We start from the raw sequence: 19,101 nt of genomic DNA, 5'->3' as shown, positions 1-19,101 counted from the left end.
GAGTTTTATTGGTGTAAGTTTCTGAGGTCTGGAAGCAGAGTCGAGGAAGAAAGGGAATAGAAAACTGGAAGAGGAAGAAAGAAAAAGAAAAAGAAAATCTGAAGAAGTGCGGGTAGTTAAGACTTTTCGTCCTAACTGAGGAAGTCTGGAAAATGGGCCCTCATGTCGGGTCCATCTCAGCATCTGACGTCACATTTAAAGTCAAAGTCAAATTTAGGACTAGGCTAATACAATTTGGAAGTGCAGGGACCAACGTGATTAAAAAAAAAATTCAGGGACCAAACTGATTTTAGCCCTTAAGTTCGAGGGACTAATTTAAATTTAGTCATATTTTTTTATTAAATATATAGTAGTTTTTTTAGAGCATCTCATCATTTTGGAGAGCATATTCAGCTTTTTATCAATTTTAACAACTGCATCAGAGTTTTAAGCGACTCTCCATTTTAACATTTAACTATCTCCCTGCTAAGTATATAGAGGGAGATGAGACTCTCTATTATTTTTGTTAATTATTACATTCATGTTAAGTTGTTCTATGTAATTTATAAATACAGTTAAACTACTTTCTCTTCATTCATTAAATAATATATATTCAAAATTAGATAAATAGAGAGAACTGATGTAGACGTATTTTAAAAGTACGTTGCTATCCAAAAAAGCTCTTTAGCTACTTTGGCAAGCCAGAGCATCTTTAGCAGACTCTATTTTACCTCCTTAGTTATTTTGGAGAGTATGTTTGACTTTTTATCTATTTTAGCAGCTACACCAGACTCCTAAGCGGCTCTCTATTATAACTTTTAGCTATCTCGCTCCTAAATATAGAGAGCGAGATGAAGTTCTCTATAATTTAAAATATTCCTTTTGAGTTATTTTATGTAATTTATAAATATATTTAAACTATTTAATCTTCATTTAAAAAAAATATAAATTCAAAACTAGTTAAAATAGAGAGCATTGATGCAGATGTATTTCTAAAGTGGCGCCAAAATGACTTTTTAGCTATTTTGGCTAAAATTTGACTCAAAAATGGTTAGCAATGCTAAAGATGCTCAAAATGACTATTCAATTTTTCTAATATGGGATTCCAAAGGCTCTAATCTATACTACTAATTCCAACAATCTCCACCTTAGGATGATTCAAGCCATCTCCAGTTGTCTCACGATCCAAAAAGCCAATAGCTCCATACCTTGACTACAAGCATCCACATTTCAAATCCATTTTTTTCAATGTAATTGTGTGCCCTTTTGAAAGTATCTAAAGAGATAAGACTTTTCTTCAAACTTGAGATATATTGGATATTTGTTAACTCTCGAACTACACCATCATGCATGACGAATTGTACGTACCAATCCCTATTGTTTTGTAAAGACTGTTATCTCCCGCAAATCTACCTCACCATTCAATTCCTTGAAAGCAGTGGCGGATCCAAAAACCTAAAAAATAGCTAGCAATCCCTAAACGAATTGTACGAATCCCTATTGTTTTGTAAAGACTGTTATCTCCAGCAAATCTACCTCACCATTCAATTCCTTGAAAGCAGTGGCGGATCCAAAAACCTAAAAAATAGCTAGTATTCCTAAAGATGCTCTAAGTAGCTAAAAATCTATTCTGGCTAAACTTGAATAACTAGCATTGCTAAAGATGCTCAGCACTACTAGCTATTTTTTAATTAAATTTTAGCCAAAGTAGCTAAAAAGCTATTTTGGCTAACCACTTTTAAAATATGTCTGCATCAGATCTCTTTATTTAGCTAATTTTGAATTTATATTATTTATTTTTTTGTGGGGAATAGAATCAGGTTCCATTAAATAACGACGTCACTGCATCACGCTTGAGGGTTTCAAGAAACTACTCATAATACAAGTTCAAGCACAATACAGACTGTCAGAGCAGTCAAAGAACTCCCAACCAAAAACTATAAACCTAAAAGAACTGCAAGGAAAAAGCAAGTGAGTTCAAAAAAGAAAACATAAAAAAACCTACGCCTACACAATCTTAGATCAAAGCACTGTCTTGAAACTTTTGACGCCTAAGACCTCAATGGTGTACATCACAGCAAACAACACTGCACTAGCTTCAAGATAAGATAGTATAGGACAAAGACACTCCTCAACAACATATCCCAAGCCAATGCAAAAGGAGGAGGAAAAGATAGTGGGCTAGCCCAGCTAGGTTGCACTGCAGCAACCCAAGCAGGTTGAGGCCCAAGGCCCAAACCCACCATCTCCCTTCAAACCACCAGATCGGTCTAGCACTGGCCATTGAGAAACAGCTGTCTCACCATCACTCTGGCGGCCGGCCTTGCTGATCCCCTACCATCGCTGTTCTAAGGAGGAGACCTCGACCGACCTGCCTTAGCAATCAACTGGCACTTCCCTTAGATATCTGACGCAGCCCGCTCCCCTCAACTGCAAGGTCACCGCCACAAACCACCCGGATGCCCGCAGCAATCAGACGCCGCGTCCCTCAGGTTCTAATCCGCAACACCCAGACGCCGCACATATCGAAGCAAAACAACCCACCAAAATGATCAGAGAAGCCTCCAATTAGAAACTCCCGCCGCACTCCACGCGCCGAGAACTAGCTCCGCACCGCCGTCGTACCTCTTCACTCCCACGATTATCACCTTGCCTGAAGGAAGAGCGCCGCGGTCACTACACAAAACCTAGGTTTCGCCCGTCAAAGTCGTTCCACAAAACTCTAAGGCCTCCTGCTAATGTACGAGAAGAAGAATTCATATTATTTATTGAATGAAGAGAAAGTAGTTTAAATGTATTTATAAATTACATAGAACAATTTAAAAGGAATGTAATTAACAAAAATAATAGAGTCTCATCTCCCTCCCTATATTTTGCAAGGAGATAACTAAACATTAAAATGGAGAGATAGTTAAACGTTAAAATCGAGAGTCACTTAGGAGTTTGGTCTGAAATCGATAAAAAGTTAAACATAATCTCTAAAATAACTAAGAAGCCAAATTAAAGAAGAAAATTTATAATATATATTCCCACATGTCATACACACATTTGTAAATGTGACAACAAATTTGTTGTCAGAGTGGTAAAGTTGAGTCCTATTTTGTGTAGTCTTAGTTCTATTAATGGTAATTACACAATATACAACCTTGCTATAAGCTTTTGAATAAATTCATTGTCAATGCTGTAATTTTTGTTTAATTATATTTAAATAGTGTAAATGAATATGGTAACTTTATTCTCAATGTTGTGATTTTGATTTATATAAATTATAATTTTTATTCAAATATATGTAAAATTAGTGCATGATAAACATCACATTTCATAGCTTGTCCTTGTTAAAGATGCTCTAACTACTTTTAAATTTAGCAGAGAAAATTTTTAGGTTATGGGACCCATCCGTTTCTATTTTCTTTGAATGAACATTATAGTCCTTGGCGAAGACTATAAATTAAGATTGACTCCATACTTACTAAAATTGTTCAAAATATATATACATTAATAATAAACAACCTCTCACTCTTCTAAAAACTAAAAACCCTAGAAGAGTTTTTCTCTCAACCTATCTTCTCAACGGCGCCCTAGCTTCCACCTCCTAGCTTCCTTCTATCACTTTATTCTCGACTTCTGTCCACCCAATGGCCTCCATTGATGCTGTCATTGCAAGCTTCGCTGCTTCCCTTGCACTCATTGAAGGAGGCAGCGCTTCTTACCTAGCAGGGAAGATTGATTGGTGGTGGTCTTGTTCGCAGGTCCTCCCAATCCTTCCTGATTGAAAAACCTCTGACCCGCAAGCTAGTTGATCCTACGGCATTCAAAGCTCACTTTCACCGCACTTAGATGGTGGGAAGACCACTTGGGAGCAAAGAACAAGAATCCTCGCTCACAAAAGAAGGCGGGTGTGGCTCCATTGCATCTCACTTACCCTACTGCTACTGCTGTTCAGGAGGTTAGCCCTAAAGATAAGGGCAAAGGGAAGCTTTAAACTTTCTATTCTCGTTATCTAGATTTTTGATTCTGGTCTTTTGCTATTTAAGTTTAGTTTCTCTAGTTGTACACCAATTGAGGTCTGTAGGCGATTAGAGTTGCTTTGGCAAGGATTTAGGCAGTGTGGATTTGTGTTCATATGGCTAGGTTTAATTATTGTGCTCATTTTGTTTACAATAAAGGTTAATTGTCATTTGCTTGGCAGCTTGTGCCATCTAGATTTTATTTGGTGTAAGACAGTGTATGATGTACATACCTTCTGGCCATGGATAATAATGAAATTATCTATTACTTAAAAAAAAAAAAAATATCTCACTGTTCTCTTCCATGTTTAGATGTAAGTCGGCTGCTTACTATGTAGTGAATTTAGAAAACATCAGGAAAAAAAATTTATGAACAAATAAAAAAAAAAAAAAAAGACATGATGGTAGGTTGTTTTGTGGAGGATTGTAAAGCCTATTTGAGCTCACTTTCCTCTTTCACTTTACGATCTATTTATCGTGAAGCAAATTGTGTGGCCGATAAATTGACGCATCTTGCTAGTTAGTGTTTAGATGATTATTGGTTAGATGAGACTCCTGTGATGATTCGGGATGTACTCTACAATGATTCATGTATTAGTACTCGAGGTTTAGGTTATATGTCCCCCTCGCAGTATAATTATCTTTTAAATAATAATAACAATAACGGGCGTGAAGCTGAAAATTAAGCTGGGTTCCAAACTCCTTTCGGAAATTAGATATATGTTGGTACCTTAAATAAAAAAGCCTGTAATAAGAAAATTATTTAATGCGTAAGACACATTCTCTCTCCTCCAATATAGAAGCTTTTATCAATTTTGCATTTGACTAGGGAACCAAAATAGAAACACATTAAAGATGTTCTTAATTAATTCCAAGCTGATAATTATATCTAGGGAGCGAGGTTTTTTTATCGTTAAACTTGACTAAACCGGGAAGAAGAGTGATTGATAAAGTGAATCGTGCTAATATATATTGGATAAAGCTGGTTTATCATTCTATGAATTTGGTTTATATATTAATGTATTGATTTATATAAAGGAAACACATTTGAAATGTAAGATGTTGAACAGAATAAGCCCAAAATGGGTCAGCGTTATGGAAGTGTTAAATAATCACGATGATTGGGATGCAGGGATCAGCCAGCTGGTTGCGTTATCTTTCATCGTAGTTAGTCGGGAAATACAAGGTTTTCCTTCTCTCATCATCATAAATTTCTTTTTCTCTTCAAAAAAAAAAATGAGAATTTTATTTTTTAAAATATTTTTTTTTATCCTTAATTGAAGAATCTCCCAACACCAAGAGAAAGGGACAAGGACAGGAGCCGGAACGGTGAGATTGGGAAATTTGGCATACGCAATTTGTTTGTTACTGGAATAAGCTACACCAATCAAGTCATTGCTTTCTTTAATTTTAATTATAAGTTGCTGGAGCAGCATATATAAAACAACGATCTCCTTGTTGTCTCAGTACTATATACTTAAAAATTGATGATGAAGACAAAACCCCGCTTGAAACCCCGATCACCACGTCCTGCTAAGTGCTAATGTGATAAGCATGCGCCTATATAAGAATGCAATCCACTCTTTTTCCTCCAAAATTCTAACCATTCTCCACCTCTTGTCGAAACCCTAAACCTCGATCACCTCACCGAGCTAGCTATTAATCCCTCTCCAAATACACTCTCAAATGAGCCGTTATTTCAATTTACTGGATTTTCATCTCAAAGAAGCTGGTGTGAGTTTGAGCGAAGGACTGGCTCACAATGAAGAAAGCACCCACAAAATATGTAAGCGTATCCACCGAGCCCCGTTGAAGAACCCGAAATGTGAGGCCTGTAGTATTGATGTAAACGGAGATGGAAGTTTTGGGTATAAGAAGATAGCGAGAATGTACGCTGCAGTCCACAAACCCGGGAAGCTGTCCCGGCCGCAAGATGCACTTGTTATCAAGCTTCCAGATGGTATTGTCCGTGGCATGAATCCAAAAGCTGAAGATATGGGTAGTGCAGTTGCGGCATGTCACTGGGGTATGTCCTCGGGCTTAAGTCAGCTGGGATCTGAGGTCAACTTCTGTTTTCTAGACAGCCTCAACGGCCCAAACGATGATACCAAACGCTATGGCAACGGCGACGGCAGAGAAGATGGCGGGCAAATCAATCTGAATTTTGGCCCATCTGCGACAGCACGATTGATGGATTTTGTGCCAGCAATTAAGTTGGAGAACAATTTGGCGTTCATTGACGCTGTGTGTCATTACCTTGCGCAACACGCAAGTGCTGATAAGCAAGAAGAGTACCTGAAGATCATAAACGGTAAAAAGTCTGAGGAGGTAGACAATTTCGATTCCGTTCAGATCTGGAATATGTTGACACTAGAACACAAGATTATTAAGGCACTGGAAGATAATGGACTCCTCATAACCCCAATGCGCTTTCATTCACCACCACCACTTCTTCCCAGTCCACCCCCAGGCTGGACGGCGGACCAAGCTAGCCGCTCTGCAAGCAAACCACGACCCTGTTGCTTCCCTAGTATCGAGACTGTCAACGAGAGCGTGGTATATAACTATATATTACATTCATATATTCATATTCCACCCTCCAGATTTCGTCCTCCATCATATCATATATATTTTGGTTTGCTTACATTTCATCATCATCACCATAACTACTTTCAGTCTGAGAATCGCATCGTACCTGAGAGTGAGGATCACAGCGGCCTCTGGAAGCGCAAGGCACTCGCCATTTTAGGTGTTCCTTCTGAGCAGAAGAAGTCCCGAAACGCTAGAGGACTTCATATAGATGATGACGCGACAGCACAGAACCCAAACAAGCCGGCAATGAAAGGAAAGGAGCTGGTATCTTCTGCATCAGCCTGAAAATTATCTGAATCATAACTCCAATGATCGATATTTAGGGCTCCATCCGCCTCGGCACCATGGCTTTGGTCTGTCTTTTACTTTTTTTATATAGTTTATTATGCGCTGCAAGGCTGTGCTTTTCTTGCGGCTTTGGTTGTCGAAGTGTTTGAAAACTGCAAGTTTTAATAAGTAATGTATAATAAAAGAAATAAACGTGTGTAATGTCGGCAGCATGCAAGCATTTCTTTACATCAATTAATTTCTCGAGTTCGCAGTCGCTTAGTAAGGTCCGATATAAAGCATGTATGTGCTAGCTCTTTGTATTTTGGTCACTTATATATTATCGAATGGTTGTGATTGTGCACTGTGGTTTGTTGTTCGGTGGCATGGGTTGCGGGGCTGGGGTCTGGACTGGACCCCGCCGAAAACAGCCAGGAGAGTGGGCGGTTCCATATTCCAGGTTTCTACAGCAGATTGGATTTGTGTGGATGGATCATGGATCGATGATGGTTTTGGCTGCCGGTTTGCCGTTGGTTATTTTATTTTCAATAGCTACATTGAAAATGGAGGTGCTTGTGTATTGGGGTCGAGTTCACTAGCACTGTGATACCCATTTTCACTGCAGTTGTTACTCGAAGCCTAGATTGGTGCTGAGGGAAAGGAATGCGGGTCGTGGACTAGTCTTTGGTCTTTAGTTAGGTTAAATTAGTCCTACTCTGTTGAGCAAGGGTTCAGAAATCTTGATCTTGGTCTAGATGCTTAGCCATTGCTATGGCATTAGTTTTAGGGATAATTTGTTGTACTCTCCCTATTTTCTTGTTGTCAAGATGCGTCTTAAAAGCTGCATATAAGTGTGTAACAAATGCCTTGCTAGTCTAGTTAGTAAAATCGATGTACAATTAAGAAGCATGTTCACTATTAAGTTAGGTTTGTTCAAGGAAAACCTAATTTGTGTTTAGCCCAAACTCTAGGTTACTTGACCTAGTGGTAATAGGATTTAAGGGAAAAATTCACCAACGGTGTCTGGACACTTTGATGACTTTCACAATGATACCTGAACTCTGAATGTTATCAATGTGATACCTGGACTTATAATTGGTTGTCAACGTAGTACCTACGTCAACTTTTCGTCACGGCACTATCAAGTTGACCACGTGTGACGCACGTGAGGCCCAAAAAGAGAAGTAAATGACTGATATGCTCTCAAATTACTTTTTTATGAAAAAATAATTAATTTAAATGAATAAAATAATTAATTCTTAAAATAAATTTTATAATTAATAGAAAGAAATAAAGAAATAATTAAAAAAGAAATTTTTCTCTCTCATTCATCATCAGCTATACACAATTGTTCTTCTCGGGGCTTCGTTTATGTTCACTAGCCTCCGATAATTAGAAGCCGCTCTGCGAATTGCGAACAATATCGATGAACCTCTATTTACTCAGAGATCTTCACACTCACTCAGCCCCTAAATTCTACCTGCGTCTCTTACCCAAAACCTCACCTGCTTCCGATTAACCGCCGTCTCTGCCGCTAGGGCCTTAGGGTTCTTTATTAGTCTACTTTGGTAGCCAACTAGCGATGAATCCAAATCCATACCAACCTACGGCACCTCCACCTCCCGGGCCTCGAATGCTACCGCCTAACCTTCCAATGATGCCACCAATTCTATGGTGCCGCCCAACCTTCCGGTGACGAGCACTTTCTGGGAGATCACAATTGTGTGTGATCAATTCAAGAACTTGCAGGACGCTCTTGGTGGGGTGAGGGGAAGGAGGGAGGAAGCAGAGGATGGAGGCGTACCAGCGGCGGAGGGAGGAGAGGCCTCGAAATCGTCGTCCAGCTTTAGAAGATGAACATGAATGGAGGATGAGGAATGGCCGTGCCAGATTCTGTACTCTAGCAAATGCGCTGCTTAGAAAGAACTTAACTTTCCAGGTCTCTCTCTCTCTTCTTTTTTGGGTTCAAATTTGGTTTTTTTATGAAATGAAAGAGCCTCCAGATTTCTGGGTTTGCTTGTTTTTGTGCTTTTCTTTCATTTTGGTACATAAAGATCGATTCTTTGGTTGCTTTTTTTGTCAATCTGTTACTTTTCTGGGTCCATATCAGTTGCTAAATTATAGTGATACAAAGATTATGTATTGGTTTAATCACCCAATGTTAAGATTCTTGTTTGGGTTCAAATTTGGTTTTTTATGAAATGAAAGAGCCTCAAGATTTCTGGGTTTGCTTGTTTTTGTGCTTTTCTTTCATTTTGGTACATAAAGATCGATTCTTTTGTTGCTTTTTTGTCAAGCTGTTACTTTTCTGGGTCCATTTCAGTTGCTAAATTATAGTGATACAAAGATTATGTATTGGTTTAATCACCCAATGTTAAGATTCGAGTTATGTAATTCTGTATGTTCTTTTATGCAGAAAAGGAATATGAAACAGAATGTTCGGCTTGTTTCAATCCCAATTTTGCCATGTATAATGCTCCTTCTCATCCATATTTTGGTCAACCATGAATTGGACAAGCCTAAGAATAGGTGTGGCTGTGTTTGTGTTGATACTGATGGAGACGGCGAATGTGAGAAAGTTTGTGGATTGGAATACTCAACTGTGGATCAAGGGTTCACTTCTCTCCCAAAATGGGTCTGTCCAGCTTAAGAAGATGAACATGAATGGGTTCAAGAACATGAACAATTGCTTGGAATTCTTTTGCTTTTTTTTTTTTTGCTGGGTTTAAGAAGATGAACATGAAATTCCTAGGTTCAGATACTTATTGGATTGGGATTTTTTATTTTTTTTAGAATGTATTTGATTGCGATATTGATTAATAGAAGAAAGAAAAAAACTATTCAACTTTTATTTTTAATATAATAATTTATTCAGTTTTTATTTTGAATTTAGAATTTATTCTCTTTAATGTTTAATGGAGTGAAAAAGTCTTTTTTGCCCTCATTTTCAGCCTCACGTGCGTCACATGTGATCAAAATTGACGGAGGCATGGGGGAAAGTTGACGTAGGTACTACGTTGACAACCAATTATAAGTCCAGGTATCACATTGATAACATTCAGAGTTCAGGTATCATTGTGAAAGTCACCAAAGTGTCCAGACACCGTTGGTGACTTTTTCCTTAGGATTTAATTAGAAGGATCTAGAATCCTATTCAATGTAGAATTACTTTCCTTGTATGATTGAGATTCTATGCATTGTAATCCTCTATATAAAGAGACCCCTATTATCAATGAGAACACACAGCAAATTCCTCTTAATTTCTGATTCCCTAAAACACGTTATCAGCACGAAGCCCTAAATTCGTAGCCTTCAAATCCCAGAAACCACCGCCGCCCACCTTGAAGATCTCAACTCCAGGAGTCCAGAACTGGCGGCCCCACCCCCAGAACCCGCCGAAAAACCACCGAACCGGCCACCGGAAGTAGCGAAAGTCCCTCTGCCCGGTTCGAAGCTTTCCTCCCTGCCATCTGCTACCAAACTTCACCAGCAGCTGTAGCTGGACCCAGATCACCGGAGCCGAAAATTCATCACGCGAACCGGCCTAAATTCAACTGAACCGGCCACCTGAGCCCACCAGACCTGAACCGGCAGAAAGAAAAAAAAAAAAAAAAAGGGAAGAACCTGTGCAGCCCACAGTCAAGCCCACGTGCAGCTGGCCCAACGAAGCCCACGTGCACCAGCCAAGCAGCCAAGCCGCCTAGCCGCCCAGCCGCCAAGATTCCTGCCACGTCAGCGTCCAGTCAGCGAGCCACGTCAGCATCAGTGCCACGTCAGCAATCTGGTCAACGCCGGTCAACCCTCAGGTCAACCACCGCCGGCAACTTTTCCGGCCAACTTCTGGCCACTTTTCCGGCGACTTCCGGTAAGCTACAGACTACAGTAACTCCGGCGGCTACAGTAACTTTCCGTCGACGACTTTTCCGACCATCTTTTAAGGTAATTTTTTCTAAAAGTTCCCGTTTTTGAAGTTTTTTTTTCAATTTCTTCTTCTTTTCTCGGGGACTTCCAACATCCCTTCTTCTACCCCCCTTTCTTCTTCATAGGGGAGACCAATAGCCAAACTGTGGGGGTTCGTGCTCACTCCAAGCTTAGAGCTTGTAGAGTCCTCCAAACTTAGAGTTTGTTGAGAAGAAAACGATTGACCACATACATCGTTGTTTCGATCTAATCCAAAACCCCTCTTGGAATCGGATTTTCTTGGAAGCGACTAAGCTCAGAAAATTCCTAATTTCTTAGAAGCGACTACGATCAGAAATTTAATAGTTTTTCGTGGTAGCCTTTTCGCTCCGAAACTAACCCTAATCTTGTGTTGTTTTTCAGGATGAGTTACCTGAACAAGTTGAACTTTGCTCCACTAGAGACAACTGGTGCAGGATACCATAGGTGGGTCCGAGATGTGCGCCAACATCTTAAGGCTGATGGACTTCTGGGAGCCATCCAAGAGCCTGGTCAGAACGTGCTCTCCATTGAGCAAGCTACTGCTTTCGAAGCAAAACAAGCTAAAGCCATAATTCTCATGACAAGGCACATGAATGACGCGCTCCAAAATGAATACCTCAATGAGGAAGACCCAAGAAAGCTATGGGTAGAACTTGAGCAGCAATTTGGCAACGTTCGTGACTCCCTGCTTCCTGATTTAGAAGTGCGATGGCATAGCCTCCGCTTTTGTGATTTCAAGTCTGTGCTTGATTATAACTCGGAAGCCCTTCGTATCAAGTCTCTGATGGAGTTTTGTGGCCAAGCCATAACTGATACGATGTTGATCGAGAAGACTCTCTCTACCTTCCCCGTCTCTGCACTGATGATTTCAAAGAATTATCGGATTGATGTAAATGCAGGACGCATCACAAGGTTTCATGAGCTCATTGGCGCCATGAACGTAGCTGAAAAGCACAACAATATTCTTTTGAAGAACTATAATGCTAGACCCGTGGGAACTAAGTCTATTCCGGAGTCTAACTATAGTCGTGCCCCCAATGGAGGACGCAAGGAGCGAAACCCTAAAAGTAGGGACAATTCTGGACATTCTGGTCCATATGTTAGCCCTAAAGAGGAAGGAAATCGCCAAGAGAGGCGTACACGGAACCGTGGAGGTCAACGTGTGAAGAGAGAGAGAGGAGGAGCCTCCGACCATGGTGGTACTGTCACCAAGAGCATAGGTCGTCCAAATCGCGCCCCAAAGGAGCCTCGATCAAGGGAGCCTGACCATAATGATGTTTGTTTTCGATGTGGATCAACTGAACATTGGGCCAAATCATGTACCGCACCCCAGAATGTTGCAAACGCATACAAGACGTATCATGAAGCAAGGGATGGCACAAGAAGATCAAGATGGCGATCTGGATCTAAGGGTGGAAGACTACATGGATCAAGACCCAGAAACTGGCGATTTTGATTAAGTCTTTTTATTTTCCAAGAGATGTAGGCGATTGCCATATTACTTTTTATTGGATTAGATTTTCTTTGATCATAGAAACAATGATGTACTCCGTTGGCTTATGAATAAAATTTCAAGTTCTTTTCATTATGACTCAATTTTGATTCTAAGCATATTACTTTGTGACTACGATGGCTAGGCCATCAATATTAATTCAAGGACATGGAATAGCCCAAGTTCCCCTTGCCAAAAGGCACCTTGATTATTGTTGCAAAAGCTCTCTACGCTCATAGGGAAAATCACACCTATGAATAGCCAACGAATTCCATGCGAAAATGCATGTAGAGAACGAAAATGAGTTCCTTTGCATTACCTCTAATGATTGTGAACAAAGGCGCATCTTAGAGAAGTTTATGTGTTGCTCTAGTGGACTTTATGTCACTATTCGAGCTATTAAATTCAATAAAGTTATGAGAGAAGATCTCTTGGATTTATACACATATTGGCTTTGTCACGACAGGATAGATCATCCTAGTCATAATATGATGATCCGTCTACAAAAGACTTCACATGGACATCATTTCTTTCGAGCGAAACGAAGCATGAATCAAAAGTTGATTCTTAGACTAAGTGTGACCGACGCTGCTGCCTAGGGCACCGCCTCCGTCCACCACCATCCTAGGGCTGGCGTAGTCCCTATCCATGACTCCATGGATGGCGTCCATCATGGTGATGGCGCCCTAGGTGATGCTGCCATCACCAACTTGCTTCACATAGCGTTTCGAACGCTCAGGCCAAACCAAAATACTCAATGGTTGCTTCTAAGGCCTCTCGCTCGTTTTACTAAGCCTTTTCCTTAGGGAAATTAGGACTGAGACCGTCCTATGCAAAGGATATGACAATACTCATTCTGTTCTTACAAAGAATCCGTAGGGATTTTGTGGATTGATTCAACCAACTTGCGGACGTTTAAATATCTCATGATGTTGGTTGACACGCAAACACACTAGTCACATGTTGTGCAATTGTCCACCTACAAATGCTGCTTACGCTACACTCCTAGCACATATCATACAACAACGGGCTCACTCCCCGAATCATCCTATTTAGTCAATTGGATTTGACTATGCTAGAGAGTTTACATCGAAAGACTTTCGATGGATATTGCAATGGGCTTGATGTTGGACATCACATTCCCATGTACACACCCAAATGGTCTTGCGGAAATGACTACGATGGTAGTCTGAACATTGGTAATGCGCACCAATCTTCTTACATCCGCTTGGGGTGATGCGATATCGCATGCAGCTATGCAAATTCGTCTACGACCTACCGCCACTCAATGTACCTCTGCGTTACAGCTAGTGACTGGGTACACGTCTTTTGTACTTACGCACATTTGAGTGAGCCATTTTTGTGCCAATTGCGCCGCCACAGCGCCCTATGGTGGGTCCTTATAGACGAATGGGCAACTACGTTGGATTTGAGACTCCAACAATCGTCTGCCACTTAATGCCCTTGCAAGGCGATCTCTTTACCGCTAGATTTGCGGGTTGTTACTTTGATGAGACAGTCTTCCCGTCGTTAGGGGGAGATAAAAACACAGATGTTCAACAGGAACGACAGAAATTGTCGTGGCCTGTCCCCACTATGTCTCATCTCGATCCCTATTACAGTGACAAGATCACACAAATATGCTGCAAACATGCCTGCAAGGAATGACGTTCCTGCGAGAGGACGTAGCGCCACCCTACACGGAGGTAGGCATGGCGCCAACGCCAAAGAGAGTGGCACTGTGAGATCGAAGGATACATTGGCACAAACCAATCCTTGATCATCGACACTCAAAATCCATCTCATTAGTATCTTCCGGGTTATGGTTATCGTTGGGGGACGCCTCAACGTCAGAACCTATTCCTGAGAATATAGAGCTCTATGAAACTTACACTAGTGTACATGAGACGTGGGAATGAAACTCCATCATAATTGATGATGTAGTTGTGTATTTCATTGCGCATGAGTTTGTTGAGTCCAATGATATCGAACCACGCTCCGTTGATGAATGAATACCAACGTAGAGAGTTTTTGGCCTAAATGGAAAGATGCAATCCAGGTTAAGATGGATTCTCTAACGAAGAGGAAGGTTTTTCGAGCTAGAGATGCAAACACCTCCTAATATAAAATCTGTTCACTAATGGGTCTTCGTTAGAAAGCGTAGATGAGAAAAAGAGATGGTAATCTCGCCTTATGGCACAAGGCTTCTCACAAAACGCCCTGGAATCGACTACGATGAGACATATTCTCTCGTAATGGATGTCATTGCACTCCACTACCTTGTCAGTTTGGTAGTTTCCGAATAACTGAACATGCAGTTTACAAATATGGTCACTACGTATCTCTATAGGGATCTAGATACGGAATATACATGAAGGTTCATGGTGAACTTCATTTACCCAAGTCAAGTGGCTCTAGACTACGAAGCGCGTTTACAATAAGGTTGAAACGCTCACTAAAGTGACTACTTGATTGGGAAGGGATATGCCCACGCGTTTCTATGACAGGTTTCGGATTCTATCGCGGTTCATGTTGGACATGATCTTCATTAGAAGCCCTTAAAGAGTTAAGGGAAACCGCTGAACACTTGAAATCCGTAGTTTGAGATGAAGGATTTTGGGAGAACACGATTATGTCTCGGTTTGGAACATGAGCATCGTGTCGCTAGATGCTTAGGCATTTTGACAAGGTCAAGCCTTCAAGCACCCCCATGATCGTCCATAGTCTTGATCCTGAAAAGGATCCTCTTCATCGAAAGGATGATGACGAAGATGTGCTAGAGGCAGAAGTGCCTTACTTAGTACAGTAGGCGCATTATTGTACTTATCCCAATGCACAAGACCGGACATCTCATATGTTGTGAACTTATTAGCTAGATATAGCTCTGCGCCAACGCGACACCATTGGATTGGTGTAAAAGATATCTTTCGATACTTAAGATGTATGAATGATATGGGCTTGTTCTATCCCTACAAAGAGATGATGGATTCGGACCCATCACACACCAGGAACGCCGCCAACACTGGCCTGCGTCCATTATCCCCATCCCAAAACAACATGTGTTTTGGAAGGTTTTGCTGATATTGGGTATCTCTCTGACCCACACAAAGGTCATTCCCAATCCGGTTAAGTGTTCACCATGGAAAAAGACCATGATATCTTGGAGGTCTACAGAATAGGCCCTAGTCGCTATATCTTCGAACAATGCAGAGATCATTGCTCTTCACGAAGTGGTTCGTGAATAAATATGGATTGGATTCATAATTACGCATGTTCGAACAATAGTGGTTTGAAGTCTACCACAGATGAGCCTACGAGCATTTAGGATAATGTTGCTTGTTTTGAACAAATGAGGCAAGACTACATCAAAAGCGATTACACCAAGCACAATCAGCAACAACAGACTCTCCTCGAGATCAAAGTGAACTAGATTCAATCTGAGGATAGTGAGGCAAACTTGTTTACTAAGTCATTGCCCAAATCCACGTTCGAGAAACATGTGGCAAGAATTGGCTTGTGGAAATTAGCTGAATTCCCATGATCGTAGTCATCAGGGGGAGACGCAGACATCAGGGGGAGATGTCTACATGTTCACCTCGAATCGTGAAGGGTGTGTTGTGCTCTTTTTCCCCTTCGACCGAGGTTATTTTTGTCCCACTGGGTTTTTGTTACTCGGCAAGGTTTTTAATGAGGCAACGAGAGAAGCACCGCGTTTGGGCAACACAAGGGGGAGTGTTCAAGGAAAACCTAATTTGTGTCTAGTGGTAATAGGATTTAATTAGAAGGATCTAGAATCCTATTCAATGTAGAATTACTTTCCTTGTATGATTGAGATTCTATGCATTGTAATCCTCTATATAAAGAGGCCCCTATTATCAATGAGAACACACAGCAAATTCCTCTCAATTTCTAATTCCCTAAAACAAGGTTTTCTTTTTTTATTCTATATTTTTTTTCTTTTTTGTCTCTACTAACCTTTTTCTATGTATTTATTTCTGGTAAGTTTTATGATTAATAAATTTCAATATAAATTAATGCAGTTCTTTATTACTTTTTTCATCAAATTTCTCTTTTATCTTTCATTCTAGATCACAATTAATAGGACCTCATTAAGTTTTTGCACTAGGCCTCTAAAATATTAGGACAGACCCTGGTGCGAAAGAGGATAAAACTCAAGTGAGACTCTCCGGGTTGGTTATCATTTAGTAGGCAGGTGAAATAAGTGATTCTTGTGGTTAGATGTTTAAGCCTTTTTGCCTCATGGTGTTTCTAGCCGCTGATTTTATATTACGAAAATGAGTAGTTTCTCTAATATGTTTGAAGTAGTTGAACACCTATGTAGTTGTTATCATTGTCGATGTAATATATTGATTAAGGAATAACAGATAGAAATCCTTATGCATTTTTTTGTTTTATAGCTTTTTAATTAGATAATAATATTCGTTATTTACCCTAATATGTGTGTATGTTGTGTTTATCATGAAGAGTAAAAGGAGGATACAGAAACAATATAAAAATATTTTGAGAAATGTAGACAATTGGTACATTGAAAATATCACTTTATTTTTGGATTAGAAAGGTAGAAAATTGAGTTAGGATTACTGGAGTTCGATCCTCAACGGAGAGAAAAGGAAAAAACAAAAACAATTTTACCAACATTCTAATGACATTTCATTTGTGGGAGAGCTTGGCATGAGCAAAGATCTTCCAAGTCAATAATATTTTCAAATGTATCAGCTTGGTGATTGACACCGACACCGAATATGTTTTTCGGTTATTGATCTTCTCACCATAAGTGGACGTTCTGGACTTCGTGTCTGAAAAAATCAAAGGCTTGTGCATGGATTATATATATATATATATATATATATATATATATATATATGATCTGTTTGAGCATGATTTAGGCAAGTGTGACAAGCTGATCTTGAAGGAAATGGAGGAGATGAAGGCAAAGCTGCCCATATCAGCAATGGCCGGCCTATCGTTGCTTTCAATGCCGTCAGCAGGCATTTTGACTGATGGGAAAAAGTCTAGAGGGTTTGATTCCGATAAGACCAATCAAGTTTAATTGCTTATAGTTTCGTGAAGTTAGGAAAACCTTCCGACCGCTCGGATCTACCAGAAACTTCTTTACGGTTACGAGCTCCTTGGCGGAAGTTTTTTTGCTACGCTACCCAAGCTGGGGAGGTGACTAAACCGGCTATGACATCGCTGGCTGCTATGCCTAGATTGATTGGAAACAAGTAGCCTGTTGCGCTGGAATTGGTTCGCCCAGGTAAATCGACTCGACTTCTAGCTTGCTTTCCTTGCTCTTGAGGTGTTGGAGGCTAGAAGAGTGTTGACGACATCACATTAGTTAATTCTAATAAACAACATGGGAGATTGATTGACCATCTCACAGGCCAAGAATAAAGTTGCGAGTGTGCTAAAAACATACCTAAGGTAGAGAAACTTGAACCAAAGGCGGACAAGCTACTCGTAGGATCAAAGGCAAGAAGAAATTGCCAAAGATTTTGGTCGACGAAACTTCGACTGTTCTGCTTGAGTGGTCGTCGGCTCGTCGCAATGGATACCGGAACTTTGATTTGTTTTTTATTTCTTTTATTTCAGGGTGTTACATGATTATTGTATGTGATTTCACTTTTTGACAATCATTACTGTACTACGTGCAGAAATTTAACAAAGGTGGATTGTTTTTCTCAAAAATAAAAAAATTATAAAAAAATAATTTCAAATTCAAATCTCACCCAATAAAAACTTAGGCGAGCCTAGATCATATTGTGGATCTTTCTTTAATTGAGGCTCCTGATTTCTTATAGGATGTTCTCTATAAGGATATTGTAATGCTATGCATACTCGGGATATAGGTATTACGTCCCTTCGATGCGGCAAATATTATTAATAATAACATGGGTGTGGGATGATTAGTCTATCAGCTTAATTGGGTTCCAAACTCCATTATTTAAAAAATAATAAATAAATAAATAATAAAAAAACACCTTATGTGAGCCTTTGCTTTTAACAATTTACTCAGAGCTTTATTACTGTCAATAGTTATGGAGGAGAGGTTGGTTCTCGAAGCAAACCCTAACAAAAACTAGGTTTTTTTTCCCAATTCCATCTCGCTACTCGTCCGGTGGCTCCGGCCCTTGGCAAGCCTCCGGCTTCGTCACTGTGTGGTGAGTGCGCCAGACGGGAATGTCTTAAGGCTATTGCTTAGGTGGTCTAGAGAGGTTGCCGCTTGATGCTCCGGTAGGTTTGTTGGGGTGGCGGGGTTCTGATTTGAAGCCTTCGATGCGCAGCGGTGGTGATGTACAAAGGTGGAGCTTGGGCTGTTGATGGTCGTGGCGGTATGGTCATGGCGTTGATGGCCATAGTGATGTGGTGTTGGCGACGTGGGTGTGGCGATGGTCATGGAGGCGTGGTGCAGGCGATGTGGTCGTGGCGATGGTCGCGGCCGCGGGGTGCCGGTGATGTGGTCGTGGCGTTGATGATCGTGGCGGCGTACTGGTGGCGGCCTTGATTGACGGCAGGGAGGCCTGCTGTACGTGCTGCACGAGCGTGAAGGAGAGGGAGAGGTGGACTGGGTGCTCATCAACTTGTTGGGCTTTGGGCTGTGACTTTTCTTTGGACTGCTTTTTGGGCTTTCTATTGGACTAGGGTTTTCCTCTCAGCCCATTGCTATGTTTTTAGTTAGTCTAATTACAAATAAGTTCCTTGTATTAGGAACACTCTATGTACTTTGCCTACAGAATTATCGGTGATTCTACACATCTAGGTGCAAAGTTCTTTGGTGTACCGCAATTGAGCGCATTGGCA

The 19,101-nt window shown here is 40.6% G+C and overlaps 1 protein-coding gene across 1 annotated transcript; it reads left to right on the top strand.

Annotated features, from left to right (window-relative positions):
* The first annotated feature begins 5,552 nt into the window (after positions 1-5,552).
* On the top strand, positions 5,553-7,202 carry LOC112181775. The gene is made up of 2 exons (XM_024320179.2): positions 5,553-6,542; positions 6,663-7,202. The coding sequence occupies exons 1-2, from the start codon at positions 5,673-5,675 to the stop codon at positions 6,861-6,863; spliced, it is 1,071 nt and encodes a 356-aa protein (XP_024175947.1). The 5' UTR covers positions 5,553-5,672; the 3' UTR covers positions 6,864-7,202.
* The last annotated feature ends 11,899 nt before the right edge of the window (positions 7,203-19,101 follow it).

This window comes from Rosa chinensis, chromosome 1 (genome assembly GCF_002994745.2).
Source record: "Rosa chinensis cultivar Old Blush chromosome 1, RchiOBHm-V2, whole genome shotgun sequence".
NCBI lineage: Eukaryota > Viridiplantae > Streptophyta > Magnoliopsida > Rosales > Rosaceae > Rosa > Rosa chinensis.
Note: the sequence above shows the minus strand (reverse complement) of the source record. Positions and strands in the feature narration are given on the sequence as shown.

What these genes read in the sequence shown, in the direction of transcription:
- LOC112181775 (XM_024320179.2), top strand. Translation starts at nt 5,673, where the DNA reads ATGAGCCGTTATTTCAATTTACTGGATTTTCATCTCAAAGAAGCTGGT. An exon ending in AGACTGTCAACGAGAGCGTG is followed by an intron (nt 6,543 to 6,662) that starts GTATATAACTAT and finishes AACTACTTTCAG; the next exon opens with TCTGAGAATCGCATCGTACC.